Below are 17,717 nucleotides of genomic sequence, written 5' to 3' on the forward strand. Positions count from 1 at the left end.
TTGTTAATGAGAGAGGCCAGTGGAGAAGGGCCAGACTAGTCAAAGTTGACAGGAAGGTGACAGTAACGCAAATACCCACACATTACAAAAGTGGTATGCAGAAGAGCATTCAAATAAGTTGAATAAATGCCTAATAAAGTGCTCACTGAGTGTAGCTGCAAGAGGTAAACACACACTGGAGGGAATGATGTCAACCGCTATGGACCACGCAAACATTGGGCGCAGAACTCGAGCAGGCCATCCCCTCTGGTGCAGCGTGTTTACAAACGTCTTTGTCGTAACGCAGCTCTAAAACTCACAGCCTGGCCCTTCCAAAAGGTCTCTCCTCACAGGTGGAAAGATTTATTGCTTCCCCTCTACTCCACCCACCCCCCCCCCCTCCCCCTGCCAAGTGAAAAGGCCCTCAATCACGTGTGTTTACACTCCTCGCTTCTGGCCCCGCGCCATGCTTTCATTTTCTAAAAACGAATGGAGGAAATTGGTGTTTGTAAACCCAGTAACATCAACATCTCGGAGCTGGCCATCCTCTCCCCTGCCCGCCCCGCCCCGTCCAGGCCGAAGGAAACGAATGTTCCAGCAAGCGGCGGAGAAAGTGCACATGCCCCGCTAGTGATTCATTCCTCGACTTGTGGCGAGCGTCAGCGAACAGGCAATGGAAACTTTTTTGCAAATGTAAATACGTTCAGTTAAAAATATAGTGCCTTAATGCACACCACATGTGGTTTGCTGGCAGGACCTGGGATATTTTGACGGTGGGGAGAGAAAGAGAGAGAGAGAGAGAGAGAGAGAGAGAGAGAGAGAGAGAGAGAGAGAGAGAGAGAGAGAGAAGAGGGAGAGAGAGAAAAAAGAGATCGAGAAAAAGAGAGACAGACTGCGGCTTTGAGAGCAGATCGCCTGGCCAAACAGAGAGGGAGTTTAGACACGTCGGAGAAGAGGGCTTACCTTGGGCCTTCTCCACAAACACCACCTTGGAGTCGGGCAGGAAGTTGTGCCCACTCAGGACCAAGGTCTTTCCCCCTGTGGCTGGACTGCTGTCTGCGCTCTGCTTCTCCACCAGTGGCAGCTCCTGGGCCGATCTCTGGGCTGCCAGAAGAAGAGCGAAGAGCTCCTCAGTACTGCGCACCCCTCAACCCTCTCCCCATCGACTCCCGAACCTCCAGCCCACAGCTATCCGACCCAGGCATCCCGCCCCCGTCTCGCTCCCGAACTCGGCTATTCCCTTCTACTGTTTGTGAAGTGAGCCGCAGAAGCCTATTTTATTTAGCACCTCTCTAAAACAGTAACTCTCATGAGTACAACAAAAAACGTTAATCTTCTTTACAATGCATTCTTACTGTCAAACAAAAGTTGAGGCCTGCTTACACAGCCAATCGAGGTTTTTACACACGCACACATGCTCACACACACACACACACACACATGCTCACACACACACACACACACATGCTCATACACACACACACACGCACACATGCTCACACACACACACACACACACACATGCTCACACACACACACACACACATGCTCATACACACACACACACGCACACATGCTCACACACACACACACACACACACATGCTCACACACACACACACACACGCACACATGCTCACACACACACACACACACATGCTCACACACACGCACACATGCTCACACACACACACACACACACACACACACACACATGCTCACACACACACACACACACACATGCTCACACACACACACACACAAAACTGAAGTCTGTTTACAATTTACAATTTGTTTAGAAATTGCTTAAGGTGCAAGACACATATTTTCTTCAACAACAAAAAAATAACAGCACACATGTTAGTATATTAACTTGAATGTTCATTTTATAAAAATGGAATAATTTTATAAACTGTAAACAATATGAATTAATTTATATTTAATGGCCATGACCTAGAGAGTTCATTTTTCACTCTTAATCTCTCACTTATTTTCATAAGCATGCTTGGTCACTGTGATCATATTGACAGCCAGGGATACTTATATAGTAATGACATAATCCATTTAGGTTTTGATAACATCATCAATTGAGCTCCCTTCAGATACCGCAACAGCATCACAGCAAATTTATGGGAAACACTAAAAACCTTAATGAAGGCCATAACATTGGAAAGTTCTTTAAACTGCTCTAGGTCTTGGTACGTATGAGGTCTCCTTCAAAGCATTCAGAACCTCTCCACCTTTAAATAGCCTTTGGCAGTCAGTGATGTTGCTCTAAACGATTTTGGATTTCTTACCAAAGCCCCTGCGATCGATGGTGGAGATAAAGCGCACAGTTGTCGACATTAGGCTTCAAAACTCATTTCTACTCAGAATTATTCCCAAATGTTTCTTCAAAATTTCATAGAAAAAACAAAAACATCTGGACATAGGGCTTAGCCGAGTGCAATAACTATGTGAATAACTAAGCTAATAGCGGTTTTCATGGCTCCACAGCCAGAGCGGCGGTGGACAGAGCGAAGGGTACTCACAGCACTCGATGGGATTGGATGCTGCCTGCAGCGACACGGTCCGGCCGTTGGGTTGGTTGATGTGGACGCGGAAGACCATCCTCACCCGGGTGTTCTTGCGGCCGATGTCCGTCTCGCCCTTCCGCAGCTCGATGTCGGAGTTGCGCAGCTTCAGGATTCCTGCGCAGTCGATTCTGAAGGGGAAGAGGAGGACTAATCAAACACAAGGCCAGGCCTACCTAAAAAAGGTAAACAAACTCCCCCCTGCGCAACTGTCAGTCACTTTGGATAAAAGCATCAGAAAAAAAGCAGTAACAAATTATTATTATTATTATTATTATTATTATTATTATTATTATTGACCTTTGTTTTGCTCAACTTCATGCAGGTTGACTGAGGAGTCCATTTTGATTCAGAGTGAGGATGTGGAGAATGAGCTTGGGTGAGGAGCACAAGGGATTTTGATACTGCAGTCAAACAAGGCTCTGTTGCCCAATGGAACAACAGAGGAAACTCACTTAAGGCAGTCAAAAAAATGTCTATTCTTCGAGGTGTACCCTAAATTTCCACTCCTGGAATAATTTTGCAGGGGACAGTGGGGTCAGTGCACTCAAGGATCAAGAGTGCCGGAGTCCCTCGCTGCTGCACAATTTCAATATGACAGTCGCCAATGGAAAGCAGCATCTGTCAGGGGCTTCCTTGTGCCTCAAAGCACCAGAGTTTTCTGCGGAAACCTGAATGAGCCATGCTGACCCTCATATCCAATTCAAATCTTTCAAAGAGTGCTGATTTGGAAAATAATTCCTTAATGTCAGTGTTTTAATTCTCCAACAAGTAGCATCCAGCAAGACCTCTTGACTTTGGTCTCTCTGTGGATCTTTCCAGCATGAGAAGTCCGTTGGCTCTCACCCCACTTTTTACACCCACGTCTACCGTTCATCATGCTCTTTATTAACATCTTCATTGTCCTCTCCTCCTCTAAGTTTAGCGCCTTTAACATTTCAAATCATTTACGGTTTCAACCTCAGTAACCAATGCCACATTTAGCATTGGAGTTTTTTAATTTTATCTTTTTTTTTGTCAGGGGATTTTCCTTTGAATAACTGCTGAGTGGAAAAATGCTCCACTTCTCAGACTGGCCTTTTCATGAAATGAAATAAAACTAGACTGGCTGGTAAAACAAAAAATCTTTGAAAAAAACAAAACAAAATTGAATACGGTTTGGACATGGTTTGGCATTTTTAAATTTTACATTCTGTTGGGTTAAATTCCTGGAACATGATAAATGTCAAATTTTATACGTTAATATTGATTTTCCCCGAAATGTAGTAGTTAAAATGTGACTGAAAAAAAAACATTCCTACTACAAGCTGCTTAGTAGCCATGCATGAAGCAATTATTTTGCAATACATTCTTCATGGAATCAGATGCGTGTACTCAATAGAGTACTGTCTAAAGCCTTTTTGAATCAATTCAAACAATAATGTCCTTGTGGACTTACTTTATTGTAAGAATTTGCCACGGTTGTTCAGATTTTGATGGGTAGATTTCAATGTATATAATGAATTCACTGTTCAGCTAAGTGGAAGCAAAAAAAAAGTAGCATATTTATCCAATAGACGGTATAGTTTATTATATTATATAAATGACTGCATTCCCTTTATACAATTTTAAACAGTGCAGTTCCATGCATTGTGCGTGTGCCCAATATTTGACTTTATTGTTTTAACTTTATTGTTTAGTCTTGTGTCTGACTCATGCATGCCAGCATGGGAACACATGCTAATGACTTTATAAATCCTTCGGCGGACAGGCATCTGGTGATGCAATACGGACTGAAAACAATGAGCTGAGATAACCTGAACTGTCCCCCTCCCACACAGGCCCACAGTCCTGGAATGAGAACAAAGTGGCTGAAGCTATCAAGATGCCTTTTCGTGACCCATGGAAAGACTCAATCAGCATAGTAATACCCCGCATGACCTTTCCATGTCCACCGGCCTACACTTTCCTGTCAAAGCCCAGGAGAAAAAAAATCCACTTTTGCATCTCTTCTTTGAATCCTTTATTCAGAAGTATGAATCAAATCACTGGTCCGTTTTTAACAGCTAATATCGTTTGACTGCACTTGAAGTATGAACTTTTCTTAATTGGCTACAATTTTACAGTAATTTTTTTTGTACAAATAGGCAACAGCTGTGGAGAAATCCAAAATAAGTACATTTATTGCCATTTACAAAAACAGTTGCTTTTTTACAGATTGACGGAGTGAACCCTGCTTGTTACTGTGAAATATCACAACAGAGGAATATTTAAATAAATCTTAAATAAATTCCATTCTTGGTTTCAGATGCTGATATGGCCCTTTACAATCCGAAGCAGTCCCCTCTGTGCAATGCTAAATATCATGAAACAGGGTCAATGTTCCTGAGACATTTTAGTAATGTCATATTATTTGTAATGTTTATGCTCCATCTGATATATTTCCATCATTCCCATGAGTGAAAACCTCCCGGTGGCCAGGTCATAAAAACCTTCATTGCATTCTAGAATAAAAATAAATCAATTTGAAAAATCTAATTTCAGGGAAGCCCTCTTCTCTGCCAACATTCTTCGCCGAGGCAAGAGCAGGGCTGTCTCTAGACTGAAGTGAGAAAACTCCTCGTCGAGGTGATTCTGTTGCATAACCTCAGTTTGACGAATTACACCCGCAAGCCCTTCCAAACACTGCTGAGGCCCAGTCTGCTGCGCAGCAGGTGATTGGCTGATTTAGGTGAGCTCCTGGCCAGTGGCCTACAGCCTTGAGTTCCTGATGAATGTGATCTCCTGGTAGCAGGCCTCCTGGGAGCAAGGGCTGGGTATCTCAGAACCCGGGTGTCTGGGCTTAGAAGTTGGACAGTTGTTGGCATATGCCATGCACAGGGGAAAATTATGGTGCCCCAGGTGAGGAAACAGATTGTCATTGAGATGGCTAAGCTTGCCACGGACTACCCCATTGGTTAGTTGGTAACAGTGAAGTGGACAGGCAAGAATAGATAAAGTACGAGTTGAACTTCACTATAGTTAAAAACAGGGGTCTGTACAGTGAAACCAAGTTTTTTTTTGTAATACATATTTGCAGAATAGCCTGCAACAGACTTCATAACAGGTTCTCTATGACTGTAGGGGATATTTTCAGGACTTCTAAATTAACCCATATTCCAGTTTACAGTTCTGTTCTAATTATTATGATACAATGGCAGTTGGCTTCCGTGATGTTACCGCAGTCCGGCTCGGTGAAAGAATCACTGTATATGCAGCCTGAGGGGTGAGTCAGTTGGGATTGTTTGGCACCCACAAGCTTCTTCCATCATTGAAGTTGACACATTCTACCCACAAAGCAAATGAACCTGCCTCATTTAATATTTGCCACAATAAACACCAGTCAGTGAAAGACCTCTCAAACAGCCAGCTCCCCTTTGCTATGTGTGTGAATCACAAAGGGGGCGGAGGAGGACATGGCTACATCTCCCTCACATCATCCACACATCATCTCTAAATGGCAGCTTGTAGCCTATTGACAAAGGTGCATGACTGAGACCTTCAAGGTTGGTGCTTCAATCCCCAGTGTAGCCACAATAAGATCTAAACAGCTGTTGGGCCCTTGAGCAAGGCCCTTAACCCCACATTGCTCCAGGGGGGATTGTCCCCTGCTTAGTCTAATCAACTGCAAGTCACTTTGGATGACATTTAAAGTATCAGAGAGAGAGCATGGAAGTAGAGATAGAAGGAAAGATAGGATAATGGCAAAACAGAAAGAGAGAAAAAACACAATTGGACAAAAAATAAACTATTGAGTGAGAGGACAATTGCATTTCCCTGCTTTTTCTTATATTCTTTAGCAATGCAAACATTAGAGCAAATTGAAAATGTAAAATAAAATAATTATCAAGACAAATTCATTGAGAGGCGGAGAGTAAGCGAAAAAAGAAAAACAGAATTTAGGGAGGCTGGGTTTGGATAGAGGTTAGGCACTTAAGTCAGTAGAAAGGCCCAGCACAGCTAAACAGGACGAACGGACGGACAGACTCACATGGCCCGCATATTGTTCTCTGGCAGCAGAGGGATCTCCAGCACCTTGGTGTTGGACTGCATGACCTCATGGCTGGCCGTGGAGACGGTCTTGCCGGTGATGCGGTGGACCTGGTAGAAGGCGTGCGGTCGCAGCAGGCGGTCGTCTGCGGTCCCGATGAACAGCTGCAGGGTGAGGGGCTCACTCTCCATGTAGCCGTACAGCTGGCGACAGAACAGAGGGATCTAGCTCAGCCCCTGGGCACACAACCCCACCCCATTACATCCCTCTCTAATAGGCCCTCATTTGCTAAATAAAGACAGACTGAAAACCTGACAGCTACTGACAGCCCTTTTAATGAGTTCTTCTTGAAAAAAAAAATGCAATGTTGCTTTGTTTTTGTTTTGGGTGGTTTGGATGCAGGGATGCAAACTCACACCCCTCTCAGCATCCTCCTTTTTATAGTTTATATCTCTTTGAGGTTTGTAGTTTGTAGACATGCTCTAGGCGGTTTTCTGTCTGTTTGTACTCTCTGTATTTCACTGTTCATTGCATTTTCTCAGTCAGCGTAAAAAAAGAAAGTTGCCACTTTTTGACTATAGGTATGGTCCTGGTCTTTTGACTATAGGTATGGTCCTGGTCTTTTCTGAAAGGTAACTATTGGGAGTTTGTTTTCCAGGAGTCAGCATTATTCTAAATATTACTAAAACAAAGTTTCAAACAGTGAAAGTGGGTTTTTTGAGTAGATACATTTTATTGTGGCTGTGGTTTGTGCACTTAGAAACACTATGGAGCCACAACACTGAACAAATCTTCCCCTTTCATATTACAACATCACCAGAAATGGGCATCCTGTGTAGTTTTTTCTGCATTTTGCTTGCTAAACTATACAACACTTTTTATCATGAAAAATCATGCAATTCCCCCCTGCCTGTCACCCTCCCCCTACCTCTCTGTCTCAACCTCATTCACCTTGCACTCTCTTCAGAGGTCGAGAAGATCATAAACAAATAAGTACAATAATCACAATAATAACATCTTGTATACTAATATGTTCATTGTTTTGCCACCCACATGTCCCTGTTGTCATCTTAAAGTAGGTTAGACAGATAGAACGGTGAGTTTTAATGTTTTAAAATAGTATATCCTGTTACCATAGCGATTGAAAATTACAAGATGAAAAAAATGAATGGATGCATTCATTCCTTTTTTCATGGTGTAATACTTAAGGGGTTCATTTAAACATTTCATGTTCTGAAAAGTTCAAAGGGAACAAGACTACCATCTTGGAAATAGGAAAATAGGAATAGGAAATTGAAAATGGAGAATATGACTTTGAAATAGAAAAGTAGAGAATATTACACAATATAGTCTTTGTTCTGATACAAGTATGAGTATCAATGAAGTATCAACGCACAACATTAATGTTGCACAACTGATATAATCCAACACAGAACATATAGGCAACACACTTTTATTTCCTTATACTTGGTCATGAAAGTTGGAAAAAAAACATGAAAAATGAAACCAAAGTACAACTGCCCTCAAGATGTTACCCACCTAAGTAGTGTGTTTAATCGTACGATAACCCCTGTGTTAACGCTCATTAAAAAGCCACTTGCACTGAAAACCTGGAAACGGTGGCGCCTAAGCTTTCCTGTGCGCAGTCACGCCGGCCGCCTTTCTCACATGGAAATCGACATGCATTATGATTTTCATTATGCTTTATGAACAACGGGCTGCAAGCCAAGTCAAGCATCATACAGAGATGAAAGGGCCTCTGTATCAGAACCCCCACTTCAAACAAGTATGGCTTCCTTTCACTAGCAGCCATTAGGCGCTACTGTTCCCTAATAAAAGACCGAGATGAAAACACTGTAATAATTAGCATAAAATACCATAGAATGTGGGCTCACTCAAACAGCCGCAGTTACATTTTGTGGTTGTACGCTCAGCATATTCATTAATCATAATGATTTGTAAAGCAATTTGTCTGCCCAATCATTTACTACTCCAGCTAATCCATGCTAGTCCCCTACTGTGTATCATTTACTGTGAACCAACTCATCCATTCAATATAACAACATTGTAACTTACATTTTAATTAACATATTAAAATTTAACAAGTTAACATTTATATAATTGACTGGCATTTTTGCATATTTTCTTTGCATTGCCTGCCACAATCTGTAATCTAGATAAAGATAAAGATACAGATAAAGTAGAAACCAAAGGAAATCACAATTTCAGTTGCACGGCTTTTGGATGCTACTTTGGTGAAATACTTTCCCCATCCATTTCATCAATGACTGTTATTTGAAAGAGAAAGACTTTTATGCACATATGGTGATTTGTAGGTCAGCAGTATATCATAATGTAATGGTAAAGGAACTGGGTGCACAAAATCCAATGTAGATTTGATTCCCAGTCTGTATAAAGGGATTGCATGTTAAACTAATGCATGTCGCTCTGGATAGGAGTGTCAGCTATATCGCATAAAATGTAAAAATGTTACATTACAGTCCATGTTTCTTTAATGCCATGTCGCGATATCCTTCTAAAAGACACCTTTGCTTCCATCACGTTTTGATGCATCCAAGAGCCAGACAGCAGCATTAAGCATGGCAATACCATGAGAAAGAGGGACAGATACCTCCTTTGGAACATGTCCCATTGTGGCTGTCACATATCACAAAACCACATATCCTTCACATGTGGAATGTTTTTATGGACCATAATTGTCTTAATTAAATGTGTGGTTGGTTGCTCACAAGCCTTTGTAATAGGTCTACAGTACTGTAAGCTATACATCTGATATTTCTTTTCGATTGGAATGTGGCCTTTCAATAAAGGATGACTAACTCGAGCCGAGAAGTTCCTTTCTCCCCGTTTCAATTCCATGTTCCATGTTGACGTTTGTCCGCATCTCAAGACAGAAAAAAATATTCCTTTTTCATTTCATGGACATTTATTTTCTGGAAAGTTCCAGAACCTGTTGTTGGATATAAAAATGTTCCCTATGACAACACCAGACAACCAAAACACGAGACATATCTTTTGCCAACCAATCAGTTGCCAATCACCTATTCTCAAAATTTCCAAACCCTTTCCACTGGTTTTGTATTAACAGTGTCATCCACCCCATCAAAGAAAATAACCATTTATGATAATGAAAAGATTTTACTCTTGTTAAGTCATCAGTAATTTCTTCTGAAATAACACCTCCTCTGCTGGTAGCCAGATAGTTAATCCTGAAGATCACAGGATGTGCCGCTCAAGCCTCAAATTTCAGCCAGACTTTGGAAATTACTTCGAGTGAAAGAGATCATGCCGTGGTTTGAATTCAGTAGGAGATGGGGAAAATGGAGGAATAATTTGGCAGAACAACAACATTCCCTGTGCCCTGCCACGAGCATTGGTGGTGCTGAGGGGGAGGCTTTCTGGGAACAAATCCTGGCCGAAGGTGTACCCAAAGCAGAGAGGAGAGCTTCTGGTTTGTTCGAACACATTTCCCTCCCGGGCTGCATTTGTTCAGATGTGTGTGGGCCACTGAAAGGCTGCTCCAAACCAGCAACAAGAAAATCGGGAGTACATTTGTAACATTAAACACTCAAAGTTTACATTAAGCCTTGTGGTCTGCGATGGGAACATATGGGTCTCCCATCCGCTCGTGAGACTGTATTGACTGTAAAAGAACAGCCTTCTGAATATTGTGTAAACTGCACTCCATTACCTTGATATGCATATGTGTATTTCAAGATACCTATCTCAATTCAATTTGCAAATAAAGTAATAACCTGAAATCTGTCAAACAAAATGAATGCTCTCTGTTTATTTAACAGACTGAGTCATATTGCTAACAGAAGCCAGACGACATGTAACCTATGACATAATCTGATGAATTAGCTTTTAATTACCATAGTAAGTAAGGGAGTTTGGTGGTGTTTGTGCATGTGTGTGTGCGTGTGTATCTTTGTGGGAGAAGGAGTAAGGGATGTGGACATGCCTTAATCAAAGTCCACGGCATTTGAAAATGCTGTCATCCTACAAAAACAAAAATAATAATAATTAGGCATCACTTCTGATGATGGCTTCACTGTTTGAGCTAGCATGGCAGGGATGTGAACAATTGCTACAGTGGTCTAAGGGAAAAAAAACATAATTAAATCCATTTAATCTTTGAGTCAATCTGATAATGAGCCTGTTCTGTAACTGTAAAGGGAGTCGGGTGATTTAATTAGCGAGCACACAAATTGGCTGCCGAGTGCGCCTGTCTAGTTGCTATAAAATCTTGCATCTCCCCAGGTGCAGCTTGACACACAAGGGCCTATGCCCCATCGCTTTAGCCTCCTGGAAAACATGCTAATCTTTTGAATAGCAAATCACTTTCAAACCAAAGAGAGTCATGACTTAGCTGAGTAAAGCCGGATAACTCAACGTAGGAAGATCCAGAAATATACTCGATCAGATAAAGGCTTCAGTTCAATTAATCTGTAATACATTTGGTTAAAGACGCATGAAAGCTGCAGTTTGTATAATTGCGAGGTCCTGTTTAAATGTTTGTGGATAATTATTTTCATTTGATTCATATGAAAATAAAGTTGTACCGTGTTTTCTGCTGAGACCATTAGCAGTTCCTTAGCATAGCCGCCAAAGCCATAACTGTGCAGCACACGGAAAGGGAGAGAGCATGGTGGACAACTTAGACACGGCTAGCAAATCAAGAGTTAACCATGGAGCAACAAATGTAAAACAGATCAGAACAGGAAATTTTTTTTTTGCACTGTACATTTCATCATATTTGCAATATTTTGCTGAAACTCATAAGATCGCATCTTAAATAATTGGGATCCATCTCAGGCTGGATTCATTCAATCTAAAATTTTCATTAACATTAACTTTTTTTTATTCTAACTAACATTATTCTAAAAACACACCTTGGCTATTTCATTGATTGCCAGAATGGGTCAATTTCAAGTTTTTTTGTGGATTGGGACCAAGTAACCTACTTTAACTATTAATAAATGTCATATAGTCTTATACTGTTCTTGGTTACAAAATGTTTCAAAACATGAGTTTGAACAGGCAGTTTTGACTGAGAAATGCAATTAGGTGAGTCACCAGCATTGATTGGTTAACTGACATGACTGCACCTCAGATCTCCTGCTATATGGTCAAGCCAGAGATAAAAAGAGGAAAACCAGGAGCTGGTTCAAAAATCAGGGGCCCTGGAATCTATAGGTTACCTATCTAGCATACCTAGCTACTTGGCTAGACTGCTGTAAGGCACATAGACAGCGTATGTCCAAACTCTTTCTATTGTAGCTGATTATACTGTACATACTTGTAGTTGGAAAAATAAAAATACCCTGACACACCACAGTTTTGCTAGTTAGGTTTGAAATTTTGCTTGCTCGTTCATTCATAATTATACTCTGTGGAAGTAGATGCTAAATCACAAAAAGGATAACATTACCTCCTTGTTAGAAGAGGCTGATGAAGGGTGGATTTATGGGAATGATGGTTAAAAATGACTGGCTGTTTTCACAGGAGCCCAGTTATGATGTAGAAACAATTCTGAAGAGATTATTTATTCTTCTTATAAAACTTCATACAGGAATTCATACACCTTTAAGTTCTAAAGTTATAATAGTAAGTAGCCTTACAATTGCATGCCTTCCTAACAACCTTCACACTCCTAGGGCCAGTTTCACAGACACAGATTAAGACTAGTCCTTACAAAACTCAATTCAGTCCAGGACTAAGCTTAGTGAAAATAGTAAAAGTAATGCTTAAATTAATTTGGCTTTACTCAGTCTTATAGACAAAGTCTATTGTGGCAAAACTGAATTCAGGACTTTGTTATATAAACTTTGGATTTGGTCCACTGTAAGCAGATAGTAAAGCTCTTAATATATGGTGGTTGCTTGGACATTTGGCTCCCTCTCTTTTTAACTTTTCCCCCCAGTCTCTTAGAGGCTAGTAGCTCTCCTGGCTGCCCTTAGTCACACATGCTAGTCATCAGTGAGTTACTTTGAGGTCAGGAGCTTCTTCAAGGTCCCAAGCGTTCTCCACCTATGAGTTTATCCAGGTGGCAACCTCGGTAATTTACATTTCACTCTCGGTTCCACGGCGGCCATTATCATTATACGTAGTATACCTGTTACTTAAGGCGAGCAGAGATGAAACAAAATGTGTTGGCACCCATTACTTTCACCAACCCGGTAACTTTAATAGTGCATATCAACACATTCCTTAAAAGGCAAAATTAAAATGGCCGTTAAAATGACAAGCATTGTATTTAGTGCCATTTTCACTGTGGTGCTACATTTGGACAGCTGTGATTTGCTATTATTTCTGACATGTCTTAACCCCAGTGACGCATAAGGATTTGAGCACAAGTTGTGGGAAGAAGTGAGAGGTTGATTTCATCCAATCACGAGTGCTGTGGTGGAGTGGGTTAGCACACCACGAATGACATCATCCACATGCGGATGTGATTAATGAGAGGGCATAAACCTCAGTGACGGTCGACCTTGCTGATAGCCCAGAAACAACCCACCCACTCCAGGGTCATCACCAAAATGGTTTAACATATGTCTGTCCTCAGAACTGTTCCGGTCTCCTTCTGGTCTCCTTCTGCTCTCCATGTTTCAGTATTTCTCCAGATGACCATGCAGATTAGGATCGACCTCATCTGTTTACGTTCAATGGGGTAAATATCAGGAGAAATATCAGTTGTGATTGCAAATCCATCCAGGAAAATTCTGGAAGAGCCTTTGAGCACCTGCCACGTGGACTAAGGCTGTGACTGATCATGGTTTTGGGTTTAGAGTATATCTGTCTTTGACGGAAGCATGCAGTCAAATTCATACCAGACACGTCTGCTCTCACTACTTGTGTAATCAGGGCATAATATTCAAAATTGCTGCAAAAACAAATCTGGTGTTCAGTGTAGGTCAGGATATGTAACGTATCTGCCATTGTGTAGACATCACACGCTTCTCCAAAAAGACAGCCTTTGCCATTGCAGATGCCCTATCAATTTCCATCTGTAACTGCCACCCATGGACAGACCTACCGCTTTTTCCTAACACTTGTCAAAATGCATTTATTAAATAAATTAACAAAGATTGCTCTACTTGACAGTTGTCCAATCAATTACTTAATCATATACAGATGTGTGTGCTCCTTGTACTTTTTATGATGTGTTGTACTGTTGAGCAAAAGAGACCACCCCATTTCTTTTCATTTAATACTGAACTGTGAACCTGTCAAATGCACAGTCATAAATCTCGGTCCGATTTGACAAATCTCGATCTTCATTTTATTTCTGAATTTCTATTCCAACAGAAATCAAAGCAGGAGCATTAAGTTACCCTGACTGCTGTTGTGCCACATAATTAATTGCTAGGTGGGGTGTGTTTTTTAGAATTATTCCCTGAAAATTGAGTAACTTCATTCTAATGAACCTGTTTTGCTTGGAAAAAGTTGCATCTTGGAGTATTTGCAGGTCGCATGGGTAAAAATCACAGGTCAAATGACAAGTCTGTCCAGCAGCTTCGAAGGCTGACAGCGCGAGGGGTTAATGACTTGCAAAGCACATATTTGTTTAAGAAAATGAGCTGCTGCTTGGCACTGCTGTTTGTTTAGGCTGAGCCGAGACGAGTGATAAAATACGGGGCCGTGTGGGGCGCGCTCTCCCACCTCTCCGGTGCATTTTATCACTGCGGGGAGGAATGTCATGACTGTGGCTCCACGTGGCGTAGCGAGGAGGGGAGAGGAGGCAGCGGGGCTCCCTGTCGGAGCTCGCAGGCCTTTCCAATTACCACGCTCCCGCCTGAGTGCTGACAGTAACTCGTCTCCAGGTCTCACCGCCTTAATTCTCCACAAAACCGGTTCATCTCCCTCCCGAAAATTTCGCTAATTATGTATACACATCTTACCATCTCCGTCATTTTGACTTAAATTATGCCTCCCCCTTTCCATCGCCGTCTTTTTGACATAAAATGAAAATGACTTCTGGCCAACATTCGCGTTTTAAAAGTTCTGTCGTGTAAGGCTTTTTTCACTTGTGAACAATACACGTTTTGTGCGGGTCACAGACGGACATTTTTTTTATAGTAGTGTTGCTGTGCTTCGTAATGAGAGGGGAGGAGGACTTGTCATGCAAAATGTCAGCTCCTTATAAATCAAAAAAATCGAAAAGAACCTACGAGTTACAAGCGACAGGGAAAAGATGTGCAGAAGACGTTTGGATGGGTGACGTAGGCTACTTTTGATGGCTGAAACTATAGCTTGTCGGTATGATACCTCGTAAATCTCCGGTTTTGGTCACTACTTCAGACCGCTAAAATGCAGTCTTCCTGTGTCATTTTCCAGTTGCCACTCCCCATTTTGTGGTTACTCAATACCATGACCATGAGTAAGGGTAGCTCCCCAAAAGGAGATTACCATGCGGCGAGAGAGAGAGAGAGAAAGTTGTAGATGAATATTCCAGTAACACTTTCAAACTGCCAAGTCAACTCCACTAAAGACACTGTATTGCTCACGACTTAAAAAAAAAGAAAAGAAAAACGATTGTTGCAGAGAAAATCACAATGTCTTTATGGTTACATTTAAGTTAAAATGAAATGGGCTGCTGTTTGCTCTGGAGGAGGTTTCAGTGTTTCTGAGATTCAACCGTCAGCTTTCAGTTTTTCTCCATCAAGAGTATCGCCCGATACTGCCAAGAAAATAAGACAAGGAATAGTCTGAAACTGCCTTGCGTTCACAATATGTTTCCAATTAGAGCAAACCACACTCTTTTTAAGTTGTTTTTATCCCCCTTTGCAAGGTCCATATGAGCTAAGTGTAAATTTACCCTGAAATGCAGGTGCAATTCAGTGTCCCATTTTCCAAACTGACTGCGCAGGTATAGATACAGAAAAGAACACTTGCACTGCACCTGAAAAAATAAAATAAAATAAACAAAATGCAAAAGTATATTTCTCTAACCCCTGAACAAAACTTTAAATATATTCTCATTATTTGTGAAGAATATTGCATTGCCAATTGTGAAAAAAAGGCACCATGAAAATAGGTCATTATTGGCCATATTATTTCCTTCTACATATATACTGTACAATACGTCTTAAACTGCACACACATTGTATTATATATTCTACTGTGTGTATACATTTAATCTATGCCAAATTGGCTATGAGAAGACTAGTGGAATATATGGCTTATGTGAAATATTGATAAATACAAAGAAATGATGATACATTTGGGACAATAATTGGGAGCTTTGCCAGAGCCTCAGCTGCAGGTCTTGGCAGAAAAAGTCAATACACTTTCTTCTGAGAACCCGTCAGTGAGTCTGTATCTAGCCAGCCGCTACTACAGTTTGTCCACTTCCACATTTGCTTTCCTGATGGTCGCACCCTAAGAAACTCCTTTTCTGTGAGCCTTTTCCACCCTGAGGCAAGAAGGACCGGGGCAAGCAAATCCCCTATGCCCAGTTATTATGCTCCACAGCAGCCTACAGTAGGCGTAATAATTCGCAGGTGTTGTTTTCCTACATAGTGGAGAGTCTGCGAGGTTTGGTCGGCTCTGTCTGTGATTTCTCTGGCTCATGGTCACTGGACAACGCCCCTTGTCTCCCATCAGACTCTTCTGATTACTCTCTCTCTCCCTCGCTCCCTCTGTGTGTGTGTGAGTGTATGTGTCTATGTAGTGTATGTCTCTATGTAGTGTATGTGTGTGAATTTGTTTGTGCATGTATGTGCATACAGTATGCATGTGTATTTTAAATGTATTTTCTGAACAGACACATCCCCAACACATCCCCAATTACCAAACACATCCCCAACACAAACCAAATATTTCACCTACCCCTACATGCAAGGTTGTTGCAAATGATCTAGTACAGAATGCTATGCTTTCGAAGAAGTACAGAAAATCAAACAAAACATTATTTGTTACTACTTCAGTCCCGAAGCCTATAATGAGCAGTTGTCACAATGCTACTTTAAGTGTCCGCCGAGGTCGGCATATCAGATTACGGCCTGGCGGCTGACGTCCTGTCACGCGCTGGTGTTTTCTCCCGTGTTTTTCCTGCGAGCGGGCCTGGAAAGCGGGCGTGCAGACGCGGCGCATAGCTGTGGCGGGGGAGAGTCTGCCTGGCGGACAGGAACAGGCATCCCCGTAATGGGCGTGCGGTCTGCGGGGGCGGCCACGCCAGCGTAAACGAGCCCAGCGGCTGGAGGGGTCGGAGCGGCCCGCGCCTGGCCAGGGGAGGGTCTCCCCCGGGGGGCCGAGGAACCGAGGAACCACGCTGGAAAAGTCTTGGAGAAGGTGCAGGAAAACACCGTGGGGGTGGGGGTCGGTGGTCGAGGGGGTCTGGGGGAGATGGAAAGGAAGGAGTCGGGGGGGGGGGGGGGGTCGATATGCGAGAAGGCCGCAGGGCCGAGCACCATGTAATCTGGAGGTTTCCGCCGTGGAGTGGCTTGATTCGGGGCCCCGCTCTGACATCTTCCACTGGAGCGGCGAAACCTTCTGCGGTGCAGACGGCCGGCCTTCACGAGACGGCGCTCGACATGATGTCACCGTTAGAGAGGGAGCTTTCCTAAACAAAGGGGGAGGCCTGCACATTTTGGCCACAGCTGCGGGAGAGGTGAGAAAAACATCTTTTTTTTTTTTTTTTACGGAAGCGATGCAGAAGTTCGGGCAGTGGCCAATCGACAGGCAGGGATTCGACGAATCCCTGAGGGCTAGGAAGGTGTAAAGCCACCAGACGATTCCGCTGCCCTGGATAATAACGACAACAACAACAGCCACAAGATTCGCTGATCAACAAACAACCCCCCGATCTCGGCACCCGACGCGGGCAATAACAAGCGTATTTATTTTACACAAAGATTGGACACAGCGGCTCAAAAATAAAGGTGTCACAATAGTGGCGGTGTGCATCCATCCGGCCCTGAGCAAAACAGCAGGTGGCGTTCGGGGGGTTTGTGGAGCAGATTTGAGGTGGGGGAGGTGAAGCCCTGGAGACATTTGAGGAATGAATACTCTCCTAAAGGTGACACCGGCACTGAAGCGGATCGGGGCAAGCCAAGCAGCATCAGATGGGTCCCGCGGTTCGTTGGGCGATGAGGCTGGACTCTAATCAGCCAGAAACGGGGTTCTCAGAGGA

General features: G+C 42.6%; 1 protein-coding gene across 4 annotated transcripts in view; it reads right to left on the reverse strand.

The window, feature by feature from the left end:
- nfatc1 (nuclear factor of activated T cells 1) overlaps positions 1-17,717 on the reverse strand; it is a 196,793-nt gene that overhangs the window by 49,904 nt on the left and 129,172 nt on the right. For all 4 annotated transcript variants that reach the window (XM_061230224.1, XM_061230286.1, XM_061230257.1 and 1 more), the window contains 3 exons: positions 6,560-6,762; positions 2,509-2,681; positions 943-1,083 (listed from right to left, as the gene is read on the reverse strand). In XM_061230224.1, coding sequence (XP_061086208.1) covers positions 943-1,083; positions 2,509-2,681; positions 6,560-6,762 — 517 coding nt within the window. The remainder of the gene's footprint in view (positions 1-942; positions 1,084-2,508; positions 2,682-6,559; positions 6,763-17,717) is intronic.

This window comes from Conger conger, chromosome 1 (genome assembly GCF_963514075.1).
Source record: "Conger conger chromosome 1, fConCon1.1, whole genome shotgun sequence".
Lineage (NCBI taxonomy): Eukaryota > Metazoa > Chordata > Actinopteri > Anguilliformes > Congridae > Conger > Conger conger.